Source organism: Haemaphysalis longicornis, unplaced genomic scaffold, assembly GCF_048455015.1.
Source record: "Haemaphysalis longicornis isolate Haplotype H1 unplaced genomic scaffold, Haemaphysalis longicornis Haplotype H1 scaffold_154, whole genome shotgun sequence".
Lineage (NCBI taxonomy): Eukaryota > Metazoa > Arthropoda > Arachnida > Ixodida > Ixodidae > Haemaphysalis > Haemaphysalis longicornis.
Window position 1 is genome coordinate 248,259 of NW_027526261.1, and position 18,514 is coordinate 266,772.

An 18,514-nucleotide genomic window follows, 5' to 3' on the forward strand; every position below is an offset into this window, starting at 1 on the left:
AGTTTTTGCTTCTTATTTTCTAAGAGCAACTTTAACGTCCCTGCCTTTTTAAGAAAACTTGGCCTGGAACTAACGCGAACGGACTGTAGTATTGCCTGGTATTTCTTGCTTCTCTTAGATGGTTACAAGCTGCAAACGTTATTGCGTATCTTTACAACAGTACCTGTTCTAACCCTTTCTATAGAGAGAGAGAGAGAGAGAAAACTTTATTCTTTAAACAGCCCTAGTCCGGGCCTTCGTGCCACAGTCTCTTCATTAGGAGACGGCTGGTCCGTAGAACTCCCAGAGGTTCGCACTAACACGAAGGCAGTGGGCCGCCAGGACGTCCTGCCTCGACTTCACGTCCACACCAGAACCTGGGTTGAGCCAGTCCTCCCAGGAAGCGATGCGGTAACGCAGGTGTGGTGGTAGGTCTGGCGGATGGCACTCCCAGTAAAGGTGTCGTACTGATGGGTAGAAAGGGCAACCCCGGGTCCGCCCATGTTGTGGACCCTTTCTATAAAATCTCAGTATTGTTGACTGTGGAGGACACATTTTTCCAGAGAACAGCCTGAACGTCGGTAATGCCGTTATTCTGCAATGTTCTGAAAATTCATTCAACTAAACTTTTCTCCCGTCTGGTCTGTGCAGGGAAGCCTACGAAGCAGCATACGAAGGCAGCCTGCTCTGCTACCTGCCCCCTTTTGACGGTGAGTGATCAGGTGGACGAGTAATTTATTTAGAGCTGCCGCCGGTGACATTTTAAGGACTTAAAGGACGCCTCTCCTTTTTTTTTTTTTTGTTCTATTCTTCGTCCTTCAGCGCTGAAAATGTGTCCGGTAGTGTTGGAAACATCACTGGGCTCGTGCAGTGCGCCACAGCAAAGCACGTGCCATTGGAAACCCGTTGAGGGCTAAACGACAGACGAGGAAAGCATAAATGCGACACGGATTTGTCAGTACGGACCCTTGTGTCTTGACCTGGGATAATTATGCGTTTGCAGTTGACGCCCACATAAATGCGCTTGGTTCGTTCTGCACATAGTGTTTGCTACTTTTCAGACTTTTTGTACCCCTTTCTTGTGGAGAAAAGCTGTGCGGGCGCCCGGCTGCTCCCTTCGGTTATTGCTACGAAGGATTGCCGCAGCGTGCCAGTCTTCCACCATGCATAGTGAGGCGTTGTCGCCCACCTGTGGGCGACAACACCTCAAAAATTGAATTTCAAGGCGTAGATAGGCAGGGAGAATCGTACACTGCCTGAGGACATTTGAAAATAAACATTTATATCCCTTGGGAGGGAAACTTGTTATCTTTGCGCCAAAGGCAGCCGTACTCCCGGTGTATGACACAAGACGTCAACAGTTCGCTCAAATCCGACAGAGAGCCTGTATCCTTTGTCGTCCTCAGGCGATACGCCAATCGCTAAACCCCGGCATTTTTATCCAGCGCGCTGTACTCGGGGACACCTTTCTGTGGCAACGCAGTCACGGCGCCAGTGTCAAGCCACGCCGCTTGCTGGCTAGCTGGAAGCAGTTCAACAAAAATAATTTACTGTGTGTAATCTAAGCAATTGAAAAATTTATTTTCCGTTTGTTAGCCTTGCATTGATGGTGTCAATAAATTTCTAGCCGGAACCTAAGAAACAAAGAGTGTTATTTTTCTATTTTCGTGTTTATTTGGTTGGGGCATTACCGCTGGCCCCGCATAGGTTGTCTTCAGAAATAAACATGGCGTCTTCGTCAACGGCAGCTTAGGTCGCCACTTCATTCGCCGCATAGAATTTTCAAGAAGGTTGAGAACCAAAACTCTCACAACAAACGAAGCTAGCGGCCTGCAACGTGCACGCCCACGTGACACTGACGCAACCGGCACTCTCTGTCGTTTCCGCATTTCGTTCGGCGCTTGCCGGCGTAAGCGAGGGCACACGGCTCAAAGAGGAGGTTCTGAGTGGCACCCTGAAGTCTCCAAAGCGTAAAAGGCTTGGTTTGGCGACTGGAAGACCACATAAAGATACTGAAAAGACACGAGTGCAACGCTACGATACTTTCCCCCTTGCTGCTCTTCGACGGAAAATACATCAGTACTCCATTCGCAACAAGGTGCTGTCGTCCGCGGTATACTTTATTAAGTGAAAGCGCTGGCATATTTCCAGAATCAAATGAAGCGTAGCAAAGGAGACGGCAATTTGCCTGCATGCTCGGTGGGTTCAGCCCACTCGACCACAGAGATAACACGAAGAAATGAACGGGAGCAATTGCGTATATGCCACGCCGGAACTGTAACCGGAACCAGTTTATATGGGAGCTGCTTTGGCGTCCCGTAGCTTCCTTTCCATTGCCCCAGAAAATTGTTCCCGAGTGCGTTTCACTGCCCGCGTTCGCAGGCCACTACCCGTCCCTCCCTGGCAGTCCGGAGTGGAACCGCCCAGAAGCCTTGGCCGCCATGGAAGAGGAAGTGGAACGCTGGTGAGCGCGGGAGGGGGGAGGGGAGGGGGGAGGACAACTCCAGAGAAGGCTAGATGGGTGAATGACGCAAAAAATGGGGCTGCTCTTCTCACGAAAGGTGAAACGACAAAAAAAAAGTTTCGTAGACTAGTCCAACAGGTTGACCTCCTCGTGTTCTCTACTATTTACAAAGCCTGCTTTGATCACAACAGAGCTACGTTTACTATTAGTTGTAGAGACATGAAGAAAACTTGGGTGATTTTGGCATTAGCCACGATTGCGTGAGGTCTCCCTCTTATTATAGTGCTTGTGCTTTTTTCATTGGTTTTATTGTTGGTAGTGTCTTAAAAGAGGGAAGGGGTAAGATGCTTTATCCCCAGCCAATTTGTAGCCGTCTAGTGCCACAATTTCGAGGATAAAAATTTCGCAATGAAGCGATGTCATAGTGTCAGAAATTCAAAAAAATGCGGTGAACTAAGCATGTAATGGTCCACATGCTCATCAACAAAGTCCTTACCGAATAATTGTGTTGAAACGAGTCTTGGCATCGCATTAAAAACAAGTGAAGTCGTGCAAAGTTATGCTACCACTCAGGACATTCCCAAATGCATCGCCCGTTGCAAGTGAACCTTCGCAAAATAACTGACGTATTCAGGCCTTTTAGCAGCGTATTTTTTTCCTGCTGTCGTGTCTGAATCGCTGTCCAGTTTATAGTATGTAGTGTATCAGATATGGCGTAACAAAGTGCATGGCGTGGGTTGTCGGTCATATATCAGGCCTTACCCCATTTCATTTCTTTGAGCAATTCCTTCGCCTGTGTGTGTGTGTGTGTGTGTGTGTGTGTGTGTGTGTGTGTGTGTGTGTGTGTGTGTGTGTGTGTGTGTGTGTGTGTGTGTGTGTGTGTGTGTGTGTGTGTGTGTGTGTGTGTGTGTGTGTGTGTGTGTGTGTGTGTGTGTGTGTGTGTGTGTGTGTGTGTGTGTGTGTGTGTGTGTGTGTGTGTGTGTGTGTGTGTGTGTGTGTGTGTGTGTGTGTGTGTGTGTGTGTGTGTGTGTGTGTGTGTGTGTGTGTGTGTGTGTGTGTGTGTGTGTGTGTGTGTGTGTGTGTGTGTGTGTGTGTGTGTGTGTGTGTGTGTGTGTGTGTGTGTGTGTGTGTGTGTGTGTGTGTGTGTGTGTGTGTGTGTGTGTGTGTGTGTGTGTGTGTGTGTGTGTGTGTGTGTGTGTGTGTGTGTGTGTGTGTGTGTGTGTGTGTGTGTGTGTGTGTGTGTGTGTGTGTGTGTGTGTGTGTGTGTGTGTGTGTGTGTGTGTGTGTGTGTGTGTGTGTGTGTGTGTGTGTGTGTGTGTGTGTGTGTGTGTGTGTGTGTGTGTGTGTGTGTGTGTGTGTGTGTGTGTGTGTGTGTGTGTGTGTGTGTGTGTGTGTGTGTGTGTGTGTGTGTGTGTGTGTGTGTGTGTGTGTGTGTGTGTGTGTGTGTGTGTGTGTGTGTGTGTGTGTGTGTGTGTGTGTGTGTGTGTGTGTGTGTGTGTGTGTGTGTGTGTGTGTGTGTGTGTGTGTGTGTGTGTGTGTGTGTGTGTGTGTGTGTGTGTGTGTGTGTGTGTGTGTGTGTGTGTGTGTGTGTGTGTGTGTGTGTGTGTGTGTGTGTGTGTGTGTGTGTGTGTGTGTGTGTGTGTGTGTGTGTGTGTGTGTGTGTGTGTGTGTGTGTGTGTGTGTGTGTGTGTGTGTGTGTGTGTGTGTGTGTGTGTGTGTGTGTGTGTGTGTGTGTGTGTGTGTGTGTGTGTGTGTGTGTGTGTGTGTGTGTGTGTGTGTGTGTGTGTGTGTGTGTGTGTGTGTGTGTGTGTGTGTGTGTGTGTGTGTGTGTGTGTGTGTGTGTGTGTGTGTGTGTGTGTGTGTGTGTGTGTGTGTGTGTGTGTGTGTGTGTGTGTGTGTGTGTGTGTGTGTGTGTGTGTGTGTGTGTGTGTGTGTGTGTGTGTGTGTGTGTGTGTGTGTGTGTGTGTGTGTGTGTGTGTGTGTGTGTGTGTGTGTGTGTGTGTGTGTGTGTGTGTGTGTGTGTGTGTGTGTGTGTGTGTGTGTGTGTGTGTGTGTGTGTGTGTGTGTGTGTGTGTGTGTGTGTGTGTGTGTGTGTGTGTGTGTGTGTGTGTGTGTGTGTGTGTGTGTGTGTGTGTGTGTGTGTGTGTGTGTGTGTGTGTGTGTGTGTGTGTGTGTGTGTGCGCGTGCGCGTGCGTGCGTGCGTGCGTGCGTGCGTGCGTGCGTGCGTGTGTGTGTGTGTGTGTGTGTGTGTGTGTGTGTGTGTGTGTGTGTGTGTGTGTGCAAAGAGAGAGAGAATGCCGAACACTACACCATGGGTTCTCCGTATATCCTTACCTGACTTGCTATTTTTAAATGCACTTAAACAGGGGCTATTCGGTAGTATCTGTCGGATCGCAGTTCAAGTAAAGCTTACAAATGAGCTCCGCAAGCTTCAGTGGCCCGTTTTCTCGCCTTAATCGCTGCTTATCAAACGGCGTTTCATAAAATCAAGGCGCGTTTACGCTTGATCTTTCCGCGTTAAGTACACGTCATGCTTGTTTATAGGAGTTTGGTTCTCGCTAGGTGTTCATTTTTTTATTGTGCCATAAACTGGCGGATAAAATGGGACCATATCGGCCCCACGGGGCCAATATTGTCCCATATGCCTTGGGTCATGGCATGTGACATGGGGGCATGGGGTCATGGCACCATGTCCCGTGGCAATAAATTTGCAAGGAAACTGTAGAACGACAGTTCGAGCCCAGCTCGCGTTTTAAACAGGAATTCTAAATGTATACACTAAAAACCAAGGCCTCTTGAAACGTTTGGTATACACCAGAATAAATGGCTATACGAAATTATTACCATTGCTGACACAACGCCCGAATAAAACCATATGTTTACACAACTATTGCTCTAGAAAATTTTGCCATCATTTTTAACTTAAGATTTGCAGAAGCGCAAAACCGCAGTCCGTATGAATTCCGTATACAGGGAGTATACGAAAAACATACGCAAAGCTTAAGGTGACGAATTTCGCGCTTTAATTAAGACAAAGACACGAAAAATCAAAAGTTTCTCTTCTGAGAAATCATTTCATTCTTTTGTTTTGGAATGATTATCTGGATTACTTATGCCTGGCTGCGTAATACTCTGTATATATTCGGTATTCCCATGATTCCGTATATACTCAAACAAAATGCAGAGGCAAGCTAGTTGGTGAACATCCATTAGTGAAACTTTAGCGCGAACTGACACAGGCACGAGAAAGGGAAACCACACCAGCGCTTTCTCGTTTGCTGTTCTCGTCCCTGCGTCAGTTTTCACTTAAGTTTCACTCCGTATATACGAATCGTTTCACTGGGGCGCAGGCAGACATTTAGTATCTGCTCTTATAAAAGTCAGTGTCCCTTTACAGCTACCATACTTGGACATTACAGGTGTTGCTCCTTTGAGAATAAGTGCACTTTCTGCTTCGTACAGACCAGGAAAATCGTGCTCGATAACTATCTTATGTGCACTTGCGCATCATAACCACTGAGCAACAACCTACGTGTCGTTTTAAAGCAAAGCTTTACTCCTTTCGTCCAGTGATTTCGCGGAGGATGCGCAAGGTTACCTTTGACCGGAGATACACCCCCGGCGATACACCCCTCGAAACGCATCGGGTGATTCGCCGGGCGCGGTGTCGGTGATGCGCGCAAGGCCACGTTTTCAGTCGTTCTGCGCAGAACGAGCAGCGGTCGCCGCCGCCGCTGCGGTCGTGTCAGCCGACCAGCCCCGCAGCCTCCCATGCATGCGGCGCTGCGTTGTCTCCGGGAACGTGACTGGTCTCGCGCCCGGCGAAGAGGAATGAACGCTCATTCATTCGCCGCGAATGAACGCCGCGTTCGTCTTTGATTTAGCTGTATTGGCGACCGGTTCCGTACAACGCTCACAGAACGGAACGACTCTGAGACATGGTCGGCAACACAGCTAAATCAAAGATTAACCAAGCGAAACCAAGACTCAACAAGACTAAGCCACGGTTTCGCATTGCACATCCAGGGTTAGCTGGGCTAAGCCGCAGCCATTTTTTAACTGATCCAAGCTAACCTCTTTAAAATGATAATCAGTTTCCCTGGGTAATTCGCCTAGAACATCGTTAAAGTATCGATACGGATCCTATGACAGAGAGAGGTGTTAAAAATGGTTTCCGGCGTTTGAAATTTACATCTTTCGTTGCAAAAAAGAAGCACGCGGCCTACCAATATGCTTCACGTGTGTCCGGGTGAAGGCCCATTAGACGCATAAATCAGTGATAGCAATAGACGTTTTCACCGGCCATCCAGACGCAAACCATTGGTGGCTTTCACCAACATATAACTCAAACTTGCACATGACTGGCATGTTTCAAATTTATTAAGCTTGTTATTTTCCGCGATTTACACCGCCGTTATAACATCACGAAATATTACGATGATGGCTACCCCCGAGCGACACTTTCCCTGATCAAAGTGTCTCGCTTCAGCAGGTTTGTGTGAGTGCCTATTTACAGCGTGAAATCGTCAGCGTGAAATCGGTAGTATTTAAAGCGCTGCGTGTACTGTATAAGTATGTTTGGATCAGGGAAAATATCCAGGCAGACAAACTTTCAAAATCGTCAGCTTTCCAAGGAATTTTTACATCACAGAAACTTCGTAGCCATAAAAACTTGTTTCGTCGCTAGCTTTTGTAGCAACATTAACAGCAGGGTGGTTTAGGCCGGCACAAACCCGCCCGGCGTATACGCAGAAACCCCGACAGCACGTGAGCACGTGCCTCGCGGAGATCGACCGGCGTCCCCGCGTGAGGCGCTGGGCACGACCTTCGTGTAGTGGCTTTAGCAAAAAAAAATATCGATCGCACGTGAGCACGTATCTCACGGCGACCGCCCGGCGTCGTCCAGGCTTGCGCGTGGGCTTAGGCCACATGAAGAGATCCCGCCTTCGTCGTCGCCGTCGCGTAGCGACAGGTGCGACACGGGTCAGCCGAGCCGAAGACGCTGATGAAGAAACTGTCAAGCCGTCCCTTCACAATCAACACGTGGAGACGGCAACCGGACCAGTTGACGAAGAAGTGGAGGTCTGCCGAGGCGACGGCGCCCTACAAGTGGATTTGCCCTTCGTGGCTATGCCGTCGGAAGGCAGCGACGAAAAGGGATGACGATGATTGGTACTGAATATATCACTGTAGATACTTTAATGGACCTTTCTTTACAGTGCCGTCCGAAACGGCTTTGCACTGCTGGGCTCCAGCTGCTCCCTCTCTCCTATGGTCCCCTGTCAGTGAGAGGAGGAGCTAGGTATACCCCAAACTTTGCCGTTTCGCCAGCCTTGCACGACTAGTGCAAGCTGGGCCAATTGTTTTGGATGATATGTTCTTCATAGTCAAACATGTATAGGCACAAGCCTTCCAAGGCATATTTGAATGACGTATTTTCTACAGTCGAACTGGTATACTCATAAGCCTTCCTACAGGTTTTTGGATCACAGACACTTCATAATTAGAGAAACTTGGATATTCGCAACGTTTCCTACGGGTACTTCCGATACTCGTTATAGTCAAGCTTGTAGTGAGCAACCTTTCGTAGGGATATTTGGACCACAGAAACTGCACAGCCAGAGTAACTTACGTCACACGCTAACCTTGGGATATTTGGATTTGATGGACAGTATACTTAACAGACACCAAGAACATGTAATATACATTACTTAAGGTTTCTTGCTACCATCCTACTATCCCTCATGTGTCCTGGCGTCATTCCTAATAATAAATGTTCTTCGTTCGCTCAGTCGTTCCCAAGCCTGCATAAAGATATTTGGATCAGATAAACTTTATAGCAAGAGAACCTTGTACGCATGCTTTGCTATGGAAACTCGGAGCAGATAAACCTCACAGGCAAAACAAGCGCCTTAAGAATGCACGCATTAGTAGATAATTCTCTGAATTTCTGCAGACTTTGTTTGGATGTGAGAAGATTCACAGTCTTTGAATTATGTATAGTTACAAGCTTTCCTAAGTATATTTGAATGTCAGAAACTTCAGTCAGAGAAAGTTGTCTTGCCACAAGCTCTCGCAGCAACATTTGGTTCAGACATATTCTTCATAGTAAAACTTGTATTACCAGAAGCTTTCCTAACGATATTGAAATCAGAGAAACTTCACCGTCAAAGGCGTTTTTCCGGGATCATCCCTTTGTTGCGAACTGCTGACGCTGCTGCACCCACGTGCATAAATTCATGGAAGGTGTTCTTGAATGCATCATTCCTCCGAAAAATTTGGGTGTGGAGGCGCTGGTATCAATCTCTTTGGGGTACAGCATCATTTTAGGCATCATGTTGAGGACTTCAGTGCGGTGATCAAAGCGGACGCGTTTTTTCCCTTAGAGCCCACGGTGCTGTCGTGTTGTTCAGGTAGCTTCTCTATATACTCCCTAAATTTATCCTTTTCTTCCCTCCATTTTTCAACGCAGGAAGCAGAAGAGCCTCGCGTCGTACCAATGCCAGGTCACGTGCCTCATCCGGTTGAGACAAGAGGTGCTCCGACTGCACTCCTTGGTGAGGGGGTTTCTGCCACTTCCCGACTACACCTTGCACCATGACAACGCGGCTTCTACGCAACGTCCGCTGCAAGCTGATAGGCCGTGGCTCTGTGTGTGCTTGCCCGTCAGGCAAAGAACTCTGCGGCACCAAACCGGAAGGCTTAGATAGCCTTGCTCTTTCGCTAGAATTATTTTACCCTTGTATTCCCTTTCAAAAAAATGTTGAATGTCTCTGAGCGTGTACTATGCAGTGTTGTAGCGTGAAGGAAAGTTTGACATACACCTATACAATCCAAGAAAAGCTATACAGCTTTCTCAGAAACTTCGCAGTTGAAGAAAAACTCGTCATGGTAAGGGACGAAGAAAAAGGGGAATCTATAATATATTCAAGAAATTTTAGGAGTAGTGGAAAAAACTCAGTAAACCGGAACTCGCATTATTTATTAGTTTGTTTTCTTTTAAAGAGCATCTTTCACACTCCGTTGGATTTATGTTCCAATATCCGAATCCGTGTTCCCGCAAGCCACAAGCGTCCAAGACCGTTTTCTTCCAGTTTATAAAAAAGGAGGGAGGATAGGGGAAGGAATACTCCATTAGAATGAGCGAGTAAGCGTGAAGCGGCGGTGGCTGAAGGGGTGAAGCCTGTTCGGAAGCCTTTATGCCTGTATGCTCCAATTTAATACTTATGCTACCGTTATTGAATCGGTCTGCTGCCGGCGTCAGCGAAGACGGCTTGCGCACAATGCAGTTTGGAGCACCGGTGGCTCCATGGCTAGGACGTTCTGCTTCGGAGCCTGAGGGCGCAGGTTCGACCCTATGGCCACGGCATCGGGATTATTAAAGGATACGAATTTAGAGAGTGCTCTTGTCCCGATATTCGGGCGCACGTAAGAATCTCCACGGGTTCCAAATTTATCTGAGGTGCTCCTCTACGGATCACATTGTAGCCCAGGTGGAGCTTGGTGGTCGTAAAACCTTCCCATCAGAACATATAATCTGTATGTAATATATGGGGGTGAGAGAAGGCGCTTCGCCTTGTTCATGTACGCTCCCACTCAAGGGCTCCATGCACTCATTTTAGATGAGACAGCTTGGTCCGCCGTGTACGTATATTTTTTTCTACGCGCTCTGTCAGTCCGGGCTTATTCCGCAATCGCCAGTACCGTCATCCATGCTTGGCTAGAATGTCGGGGAGTACGCGTAGCAAAATCGTCACGAAGAGTGCGTGTTTATGCTGACATTCATTGTGCACGCCGACCCTGCTCCCACTCCAAATGTACTCGCGCTCGCTAAACGTTTGAATCGGGGCAATAGAGTGGCAACCGACAGACGGCCTCGAATTATCAAAAGACCACCGACTCTATGAGGAAATGGAGCCAGAGAAATTGGGTGCAGGGAATGGGCTAGGGCGTCGGATGCCAGGAACTGCTGCAGGAACACCAGAAAGAGGCCTTCATCCTGCAGTGGACCAAAACATGATGATGATTGTACATTAGGTAACTGTCAGCGGGAGGAATCTTAATGCACTCTCACCATTTTTTCAATTGTAGTTGATGATTACCCATACACGTACAAAGAATTCGTTTTGCTTGTTGTTAGCTTGCTTACGACCAGTGGCGCATAGACACTCAGCATGAAAGGCGAGGCTGTGTGAGATGAGTCACTCTACGTCAGCATGCGTTCCGTGTTTTAAACATGCAACTGTAGCAAGCTACATTTCTTGTGGTCTAGCTCCTTTAACCCAGAGGATGGTGTCTGTTCTTTGCAGCTGCAGGAGCAGGATCGGTCGATGCAGGCTCTGCGCAAGGAGAACTGCAAGCTTCAGTCCAGGCTCTCCAGAGGCAAGTCGCTTCCCTGCTCAATGCTAAACCTCGAAGTTTGGGCTCATACGCCCGCTTTAGTGTCAGCCCTGGACCAATAGGTAGAGAATCATTCAGACACGTACCAAGCAGTCACAGCTACATATGCTGCCACCAATTATCCATGCTAACACAGCCAAAAAAAACGAAGCCCTCTATTTGCCTTGACTTTTCTTTGGTATTAGGTTTTTCGATTATACCAACATACGTTTTTTTTTAGAATAGCATGTTTAGAGAGGAATGAACGTATTACTGAACTCGTTATCTGCGTTGCAATATCGTGTCATTTCTAGAAAATAAGATTTTTTGTTGTGCCTTACATGTAATCTTCATTCGCCGTTTTGGTCTCAGTAACTAAAAGGTCTCTGGCCTGCCTATCAAATTGTCAAATCATTTTTTTGTGTAAGCACCCTGCCTCGTGTCGTAGAAGCAGCGTGAGAAGCGGCACACGATTCTTTTCCTCACGGTGAAATTTCGTTCCACTCTAACCTCAAGTGCATTACGAGGAGAGAGAGCATGCATTGAATATTGAGCTACACCCTAAAGGGGAATTTTCGCTGTCTATAACCAACAACCTACGATAGAACAGCTTACACCCTATCAAAAACCGCGAATGCACCCTTTTCAAGAGAGTTTTATCGTAAATTACACCCACTCAAGGTGTGTTTTTCTTCGTTTTTGATATGGTGTAAGAGTGTTAGTTATACACAAGAAGGGATAAATCATTTTGCAGTGTGTTATAGGTGCTCACCGCTCGGAATAGGCCTATTTTGTTCCTACAATACAGCTACATCGAGGCCAAGCACGGTATAGAGGTCAATGCATCTTAAGCTGTATGTACTACAGTAAGAAGTTTAGGTGTTATACTGCCCCGCTTCTCGGGCGCGGGGCAAACGAGGGAGAGGGCGACCTCTTGGAAACAATAAACGCTCCCCCGATTTCTAGCGTGGGAAGCCAGTCGTCTCTACGCCAGCATTGCGTCTGCTCCTTCTTCGTGGCGCTCAGCGCTGCCGCCCTGTCTGGGCGCCTTCGTAACGTCCTAACTTCCGGGGTTTCCCCTGAGACGATCGTAACATTAGGTCAAAAACCTAATCTGATCAATGCCATGTCATCAGATTAGGCGTTGCATATGGTATGTATATTTCTTACAAAAAATATTATCTGATTTCTTAAAACAAAAGCAGCCCTACACTTTAAAATCATTTGCATGCTCTTGCCTATAACTAACACGTTTACACCAAATCAAAACGCAAAGAAAAACACCCTTCAAAATGGTGTAAATATGTATCAAATGTAAATACGTATAAAATAAAATGTAAATAAGTATAAAATAAGTATAAAATGGCGAGAACGTCAACAGTGCTTCCAGCGTTGATATCACGAACAGGAAAAGTTTATCGAATGACTCAGGCTGCTCCAAGGTCAAAAACACGATGTCCTCGCGGCGGGAGGTGCCACCGGAAGGCACATAAACGCAGTGCGCTCAGAGCCCGAGCACGACATCGGATACGTGCGCGTGCATGTGGTCCTTGACGAAGAGGATACGCGCCAATTTCCTCGACGTTTTCTGGCGGGTAGACCATAAACCAGAGGCCCGAACTACAGGACCGGATGTTCCGTCCTTCGACGCGCTCACTCGAGCCTGTTCCCTTCCTCCCTCCCTTTATTCCTTTCTACCCCATCCTCACGTCCCTTGTACGTGTCGTTCGCAGCCGAGAAGACGTCTGCCCGTTCGCTCATCGAGACCCTGGAGAAGGAAGCGGCCGACTTCGAGCGCCTCTGCAGCCTGGGCCTCGGCCAGTCCACTGGGAGGAGCCCGCACTCTCCGCGCTCCGCGAAGCTCCGCAACGCCTTCCTCTCGTGAAGGGCCCCGTCCCGCTCTCCTGCTCCGCTTTCTCGCCCTCGTCGCTCGCCTGCGAGCCCCGTGTCCACTGGTCGATCCTTGAGGCGCTGCGCGTGCCGGTACTGAGCAAACAGCTCGGCTTCGTGTGATGGAGACTGTGTAGATAAAGGGCGTATGGCGGATCCTGGAAGACCTCTTGGAATGAAGCAGGGGATTTGTCAGAGCGTAGCCAGGTGGAACGGCCTGTCATCTGTATAGGAGTGTTGAGGGCAGGATATGCGATTGCGAGAAGGAGCATGTACCACTCCTCGTGAACTTACAAGGCGTGATGTGAAACTAATATTGTGCAGAAAAAATGAGTATTTTTGTTGCTACAGGTACCCTTTGGAAACAAACGAAGTAACAGCAGCTCCCCTTCCGGCAAGAACTGTTTGCTATATATATCGAGCACTGTGAAGAAGCCGAATCGAAACAGAGTATTTTTGTTTTCAAGAATAATATCTAGCGACGAAGTCAGTCATGGGAGAAACTGCTTGGCATAGAGGCACAAACTGCTTGACACTTATGTAGCGCCTTGTAGGGGCTGAATCAAAATAGAGCATTTTTGTTTTTACAAATATGATCTAGCAAAAAAGGGAGTCATGGGCGGTGTTCTTGCTGCGCAAACTGGTGATTCCAAACGCTTCGCTGCACAGAGCACCCACGGGACATGTGTGATGTCACTGCGCGCGCTATTCTTTTGAGCGGCTGCTAAAACGAGCCCTCCGTTCGGGCTCTGTGGCCTTCCGAAGTTAAGATTTTGGCTTACGCGGATGATGTGGCGGTGTTTTGCACCGACAAACAGAGCATTTCGTTGGTGGTGCAGACGGTCAAGCTCTTCGGGGATGTCACTGGAAGTCGAGTTAATTGGGGAAAGTGTGTCGGCTTTTGGCATGGTGCTTGGTTATCGACACCAAGCATTTTCGAAAACGTGAGTTGGGAGACAACACCAGTGAAGTACCTGGGCACGCCCCTTGAGCATTATCGAGATAGCGAGCCTTACTGGCGAAGACAGGTAAACGATTTGAAGGAAAGGGCAGAGAAATGGAAAGGGGCGTGGCTGTCTGTATTCGGGAAGGCCACTGTATGTAATTTATTTCTAGTAGCAAAAATTTGGTTTGTGATGCAAACACTGCATTGCTCAAGGGTTAATGTACAGAAATTGCGCAGGGTCTTTGCCGTTTTTGTGTGGTCGTCAACGTGGGAAAGATGCAGTAGTACCAATTTGTTCAGGCGGGTCCGCGAGGGTGGCTTGGGGCTTGTACACTTGTACATAAGACAGCTAGTAAATCGCTTCCTGTTTTTACGAGATACTAGCGATCCTTTTCTGCCCACGGTTATTCAAGTTCGGCTGGCGCGTGCTTTACCCGCATTTGTCGTATCCTCAGAAAGCATGACGGGTGGCATCCACGGTTATTTGAAAGAGGTTGTTATGTCTTTTCAGTTTCTAACTGCCCGTTTCTCCCTTGAATATTTGAGTTCGATTGCACGTAGAAAACTGTATAAGGATGTCTGCGATACTGTCTTTCCAATATCGTTGTACAGAGCTCTGTACTGTGGAGGCCCAGGACAAAACGTTTTAAAACGTGTAAGACCAATGGAAGTTAATCCGGGAAGCAAATCCTTTTTCTTTAAACTGCATACGGGTACACTCTCAGTGAAAACCTGGATGCAAGAAAGAGGACTGTTTGTACCATGGGGAGTCAACTGCTCTATCTGCAAGCAACCGGAGAATATCGAGCACGTTTTTCTACATTGTTGGGCGGCCGTCTTCTTGTGGGATGTCCTTCAGAGGACCATCCACAAGGATTTTTCACTGCATCCCCACGGCATCCGGTTTTTGAGTGTGGACAATAAGAGGGGGTTCCCTACGATTTGGTCATGTTGCTGGGCCTCCACAGCATTTGGCGGTCGCGCATGGCGTGGATCCACGGGGACGTGGACGCGAGGCCGACAAGACAGTACTTTATAGAGAGTGTCACGCAATTCGTAGAAGTGCAAAAGTCAAAGGAGTCACTTCCTGAGTGGCTGTCAAGGGTAGAACCCCTGATGGCACTGAAGGAATTTTAAGCGACAATGCCAGCATAAGTCAGGCTGGTAGCTGAACGTGTGATTCTGTACATCTTTTGTGTGCCCATTGTTATGTAATGGCGAAGACCGGCAATAAAGAAAAAAAAGGGCTCTGTGGCCTTCGTGTAGAATACTGTGTACTGGCGCTGAAGGCTTGGGTTCGAGCCCCAGCAGGTCTACCTTTTAGATTTTTTTTTCATTGCCTCACTTTTTTTCTAATTTTTTTCTTCTAAACTCAAATGTACGGGTTGTTCTTGTTAATAATAGGGATTTGGAATGTTTTAGGTCGCGCTAGGTTTGGGGCGCAGCCAATGATGACGTTTAATTACCATTCTGCATCGCACAAACAGACATGTCACGTGGGTGCTCTGTGCAGGAAGCGTTTGGAAATACGCTTCCGGGCGCGCACTAGTCGAAGCACCAAAAAAAAAAAAAGACAGCGGAGCAGGAAGAATTCTGGAACAGTGGAAAAATAATTTCAACATGCAAAACGCAAGCAATTTAGAGTTCGCTCCTGGATCTGGCAGTAAGAAATTCAGTTCCACATGTAGCGTAGTAGTGCTGTTCATCTGTCAGGCAAATTTTCTGTAAAGTTCACCAAGGCGAAGCAAATCAACGTCCAAAGAGGCCCAGTTCCGCCATTGAGCTTACGATCTAACAGCGCCAATAAAGAAACAGCATACGTTACAATAAATCCCCGTGACGAGTATATTGCAGCTTCTAGCAGGTAACCATGTGGAAGAACTTCTACGGCAGTGAGTTCTCACGAAACGTTTGGTGTTGGTTTTGTCATTCAAGCGCTCTCAGTCTATTGAAGTTTTAATCCATTTACGTCCTATGTCTTGATAGTATACGCACTTTGAACTTGAATTCATTTTTAGTAGGTGACAGATATTCCGGTTCGCTTTTTCAAATATCCCAATCTTTCGTACACCGTGACACCAACCTGAGATTTCAGGTAATGCAACACGAATGATTAGGTGATGCAGGAATTTTTCAAAGGTGTGTTTCGCGCGAAGATGCACATTTTTTTTCGAGCATCTTTCATAAGAAACTTTCCTCCCACCATCTCCTCCTCGTACATTTCCATTGGTTCAGTGGGCTGAGTTTCCACAACCTATCCAAAGGCGAGCGAAAGAGTTTAGGAAGCGTTAGTATTTCCGTTTTGGTTGTTTCTTTCTGTAGGGTTGCTTAAAACCCAGTCGTGTAAGCTTAGTAAACATATTCTCTCTCTTTCGCTCTCCTTCTGTCTATTTATATTGTTGCGTGACGGCGGGACATAGATGAGACGAACGATGCGATGGTGTTAAGCGATCTATTCACATTATGCCCATAGCGGCCATGATAGCTCGCGCAAGGTGCGCGCCAGGCACTTCGTTCTCGTCATCGTCATAGTTCTTGAATCAAGGCGCTCTGAGGCATTGCCCACCTGAGTTCCATAACAATATATTTATGCATCTACCTACTATTAAGAGAAACCATTCGCGAATACGTCTTAATTATGTGATGTTCTAAGCAATATTAAGTATAAATACCTGAGTATATCATAGTCCACTAAAGTGAACAAAGCTAGGAACCAAGTGTTCTTATTCTGTAATTTATGTTTCGTGCACTTCAGTAATTCGTAGCAGTCTCTGCAAAAAGTAATAAGGGATGATGTGCGGCCGTAGTCTTGCCGTGTGACTTGTTTTCTAGATCTTTTTTTTATTCCCATCCTGTCGTTGCCAAATAAGTTATACTCGTCGCTGCAAAATAGACGAGCAAAACTTGAGCGTCGCCATTCCGTCCACATTTCAGAAGTTTATTGAGCGTCTTTTCTGAAACGTAAATGACTTTTCCCTCAACCCACCACTTCCCTCTTCAAACACGCAAAGGCGCATGCGTTTATGAAGCATGAAATAATATTCTTTTTAGATGCAGAGCATCTCATTCACTCGCCTTGTCCCTCCGGCGTCGTCGCCGTCGTCGTCGTCGTCGTCGGCGGCGGCGTTGTCCGCCCCTCCCCCATTCTCCTCGCCGTGCCAGCTGCGCTCTCCGCCACTCACCCCCTCTCCTCTCCGATAGCGAACACTCTCTCGCGAGGGGCATTGGATTAGATTCGATTGGATTGGCTTGGATTGGATTGGATTGGCTTGGCTTGGATTGGATTTGGATTGGATTGGATTGGATTAAAGTGGATTGTGTTGGATTGTGTTGCGTCATAGCCGCGGCACGTTGCGTCATTGCCGCGGCAGACGCGCTGGGGCCGGCGCATGTGCAGTACTCTCTCTTCCGCGGTTTCCTCTCCTTCGGGCACGCGGGCGCGCTGCGCATATAACCGGTGTGCCGTTCTCCGGCGAAGCAACATCCACGCTTGGCTCAAACACCTAGAGTCCACGCCGCTTTACAAGTAAGCCAACGTCGTCATCGACTGGGATCGGCTTACGCAGTCCCCTGAACGTTATGCGCGCTATAAAACGCGGTCCCTTCGCCGCACCGCCTATGCGTCGCATCTACACAGGGGTTCCCGCGAGGGGAGGTGAGAGTTTTTATTTTTTTTTTCGCAAGCACACAAATGAAACAAGAAAGGAGCCAGTAATTCGATTTCCTATCTAAGCTTCCTGGTATCTCAAGACAAAAACTGTGGTACTAAGCTATCATCATAAAAAAGTGTTTCTGATGTTTCGATGCGTAAGGGAACAGAGCGCAGTGTGCTGGGCTTTACTAGTGACAGCACTACGCAACAACGCGCACACAATGTGTCGATGAGAAGCAAGCTACTCGATATTTCCGCGTTATTTAGGCAACTAAAGTTGGTTCAGTAATTCATAGTAAGTTTTTTGTCGGAGTGAAGAAATGTGGGATGTTGACCGTATTCTTTTATCTTGTTCGTCAAATTCTCAAGCAGTGAGAAATGTATTTGCATATGAATTTATCGTGTGTGGGATTTATGGCATTGGGTCATCTTAACATCATAGAACTCAAGCACAGTGGGCACTGTCATGGCGGTTTTCAATGTTGCCAAGCGAAGATATCGCCCGCTAAACTTTTCAGTGAATACCATCCATGGATGTTTCAGTCACACATCGATACAGAGCGGCCTATGGGTGGTATAAGGTCAAAAGAGATCCTGCTTGAAAGTCATGCACATATCAAAGTGCAGTGCTGGCAGTCAGCACTAGGGAGGAGCTCACAAGTGCATTGCGCTAGCAGTAGCATAACACTAGATGAAGTAGTGGATTTGAAACTTTCTGTCAGAAAAAGTGGGCCTGTATAACAAAGGATAGTAACGGGTGAAGTTCCTTCAGTTCCTTCCGCCTGTTCCCTCTGTCTCTTCCTTCTGTTCCTTCAGTTCTACTTCTCCTGTGGCCAAACACATGATGATGGTGATTGTGATGACAATGGTCACGGTGAGGACGATGCTGGTCTTGTGGTGCTGCTGGTGACCGGGACAATTATGTGGTGATGATTGGCATTATTTTACTCGCTCTAACAGGTAATGTCTTTGTAAAACAGGAAATGAAAAGAAATGGAAAAGCTGCACTCGCATGCATTTGCTAGTGTTGTCCGGCCCAGCCTCATTTCTGTGGCACTTGTCATATCTGTCCACTTTCGGTCATTGTCCAGCGCAAAAAAGCCCCTCTTTCACACGTCATAATGCTTATTACTATGAGTATGCTCCTGCAGGTACGCATATAAAGCTGGTACGCATCCTTATCACAGCGAAAGCTTTCTTGCTG

The 18,514-nt window shown here is 47.5% G+C and overlaps 1 protein-coding gene across 1 annotated transcript in view; it reads left to right on the forward strand.

Annotated features, from left to right (window-relative positions):
* LOC144166001 (uncharacterized) overlaps positions 1-16,091 on the forward strand; it is a 159,428-nt gene extending 143,337 nt beyond the window's left edge. Inside the window, exons 9-13 of the mRNA XM_077695671.1 lie at positions 631-689; positions 2,362-2,443; positions 8,916-9,000; positions 10,753-10,825; positions 12,556-16,091. Coding sequence (XP_077551797.1) covers positions 631-689; positions 2,362-2,443; positions 8,916-9,000; positions 10,753-10,825; positions 12,556-12,707 — 451 coding nt within the window. The 3' untranslated portion in view covers positions 12,708-16,091. The remainder of the gene's footprint in view (positions 1-630; positions 690-2,361; positions 2,444-8,915; positions 9,001-10,752; positions 10,826-12,555) is intronic.
* The last annotated feature ends 2,423 nt before the right edge of the window (positions 16,092-18,514 follow it).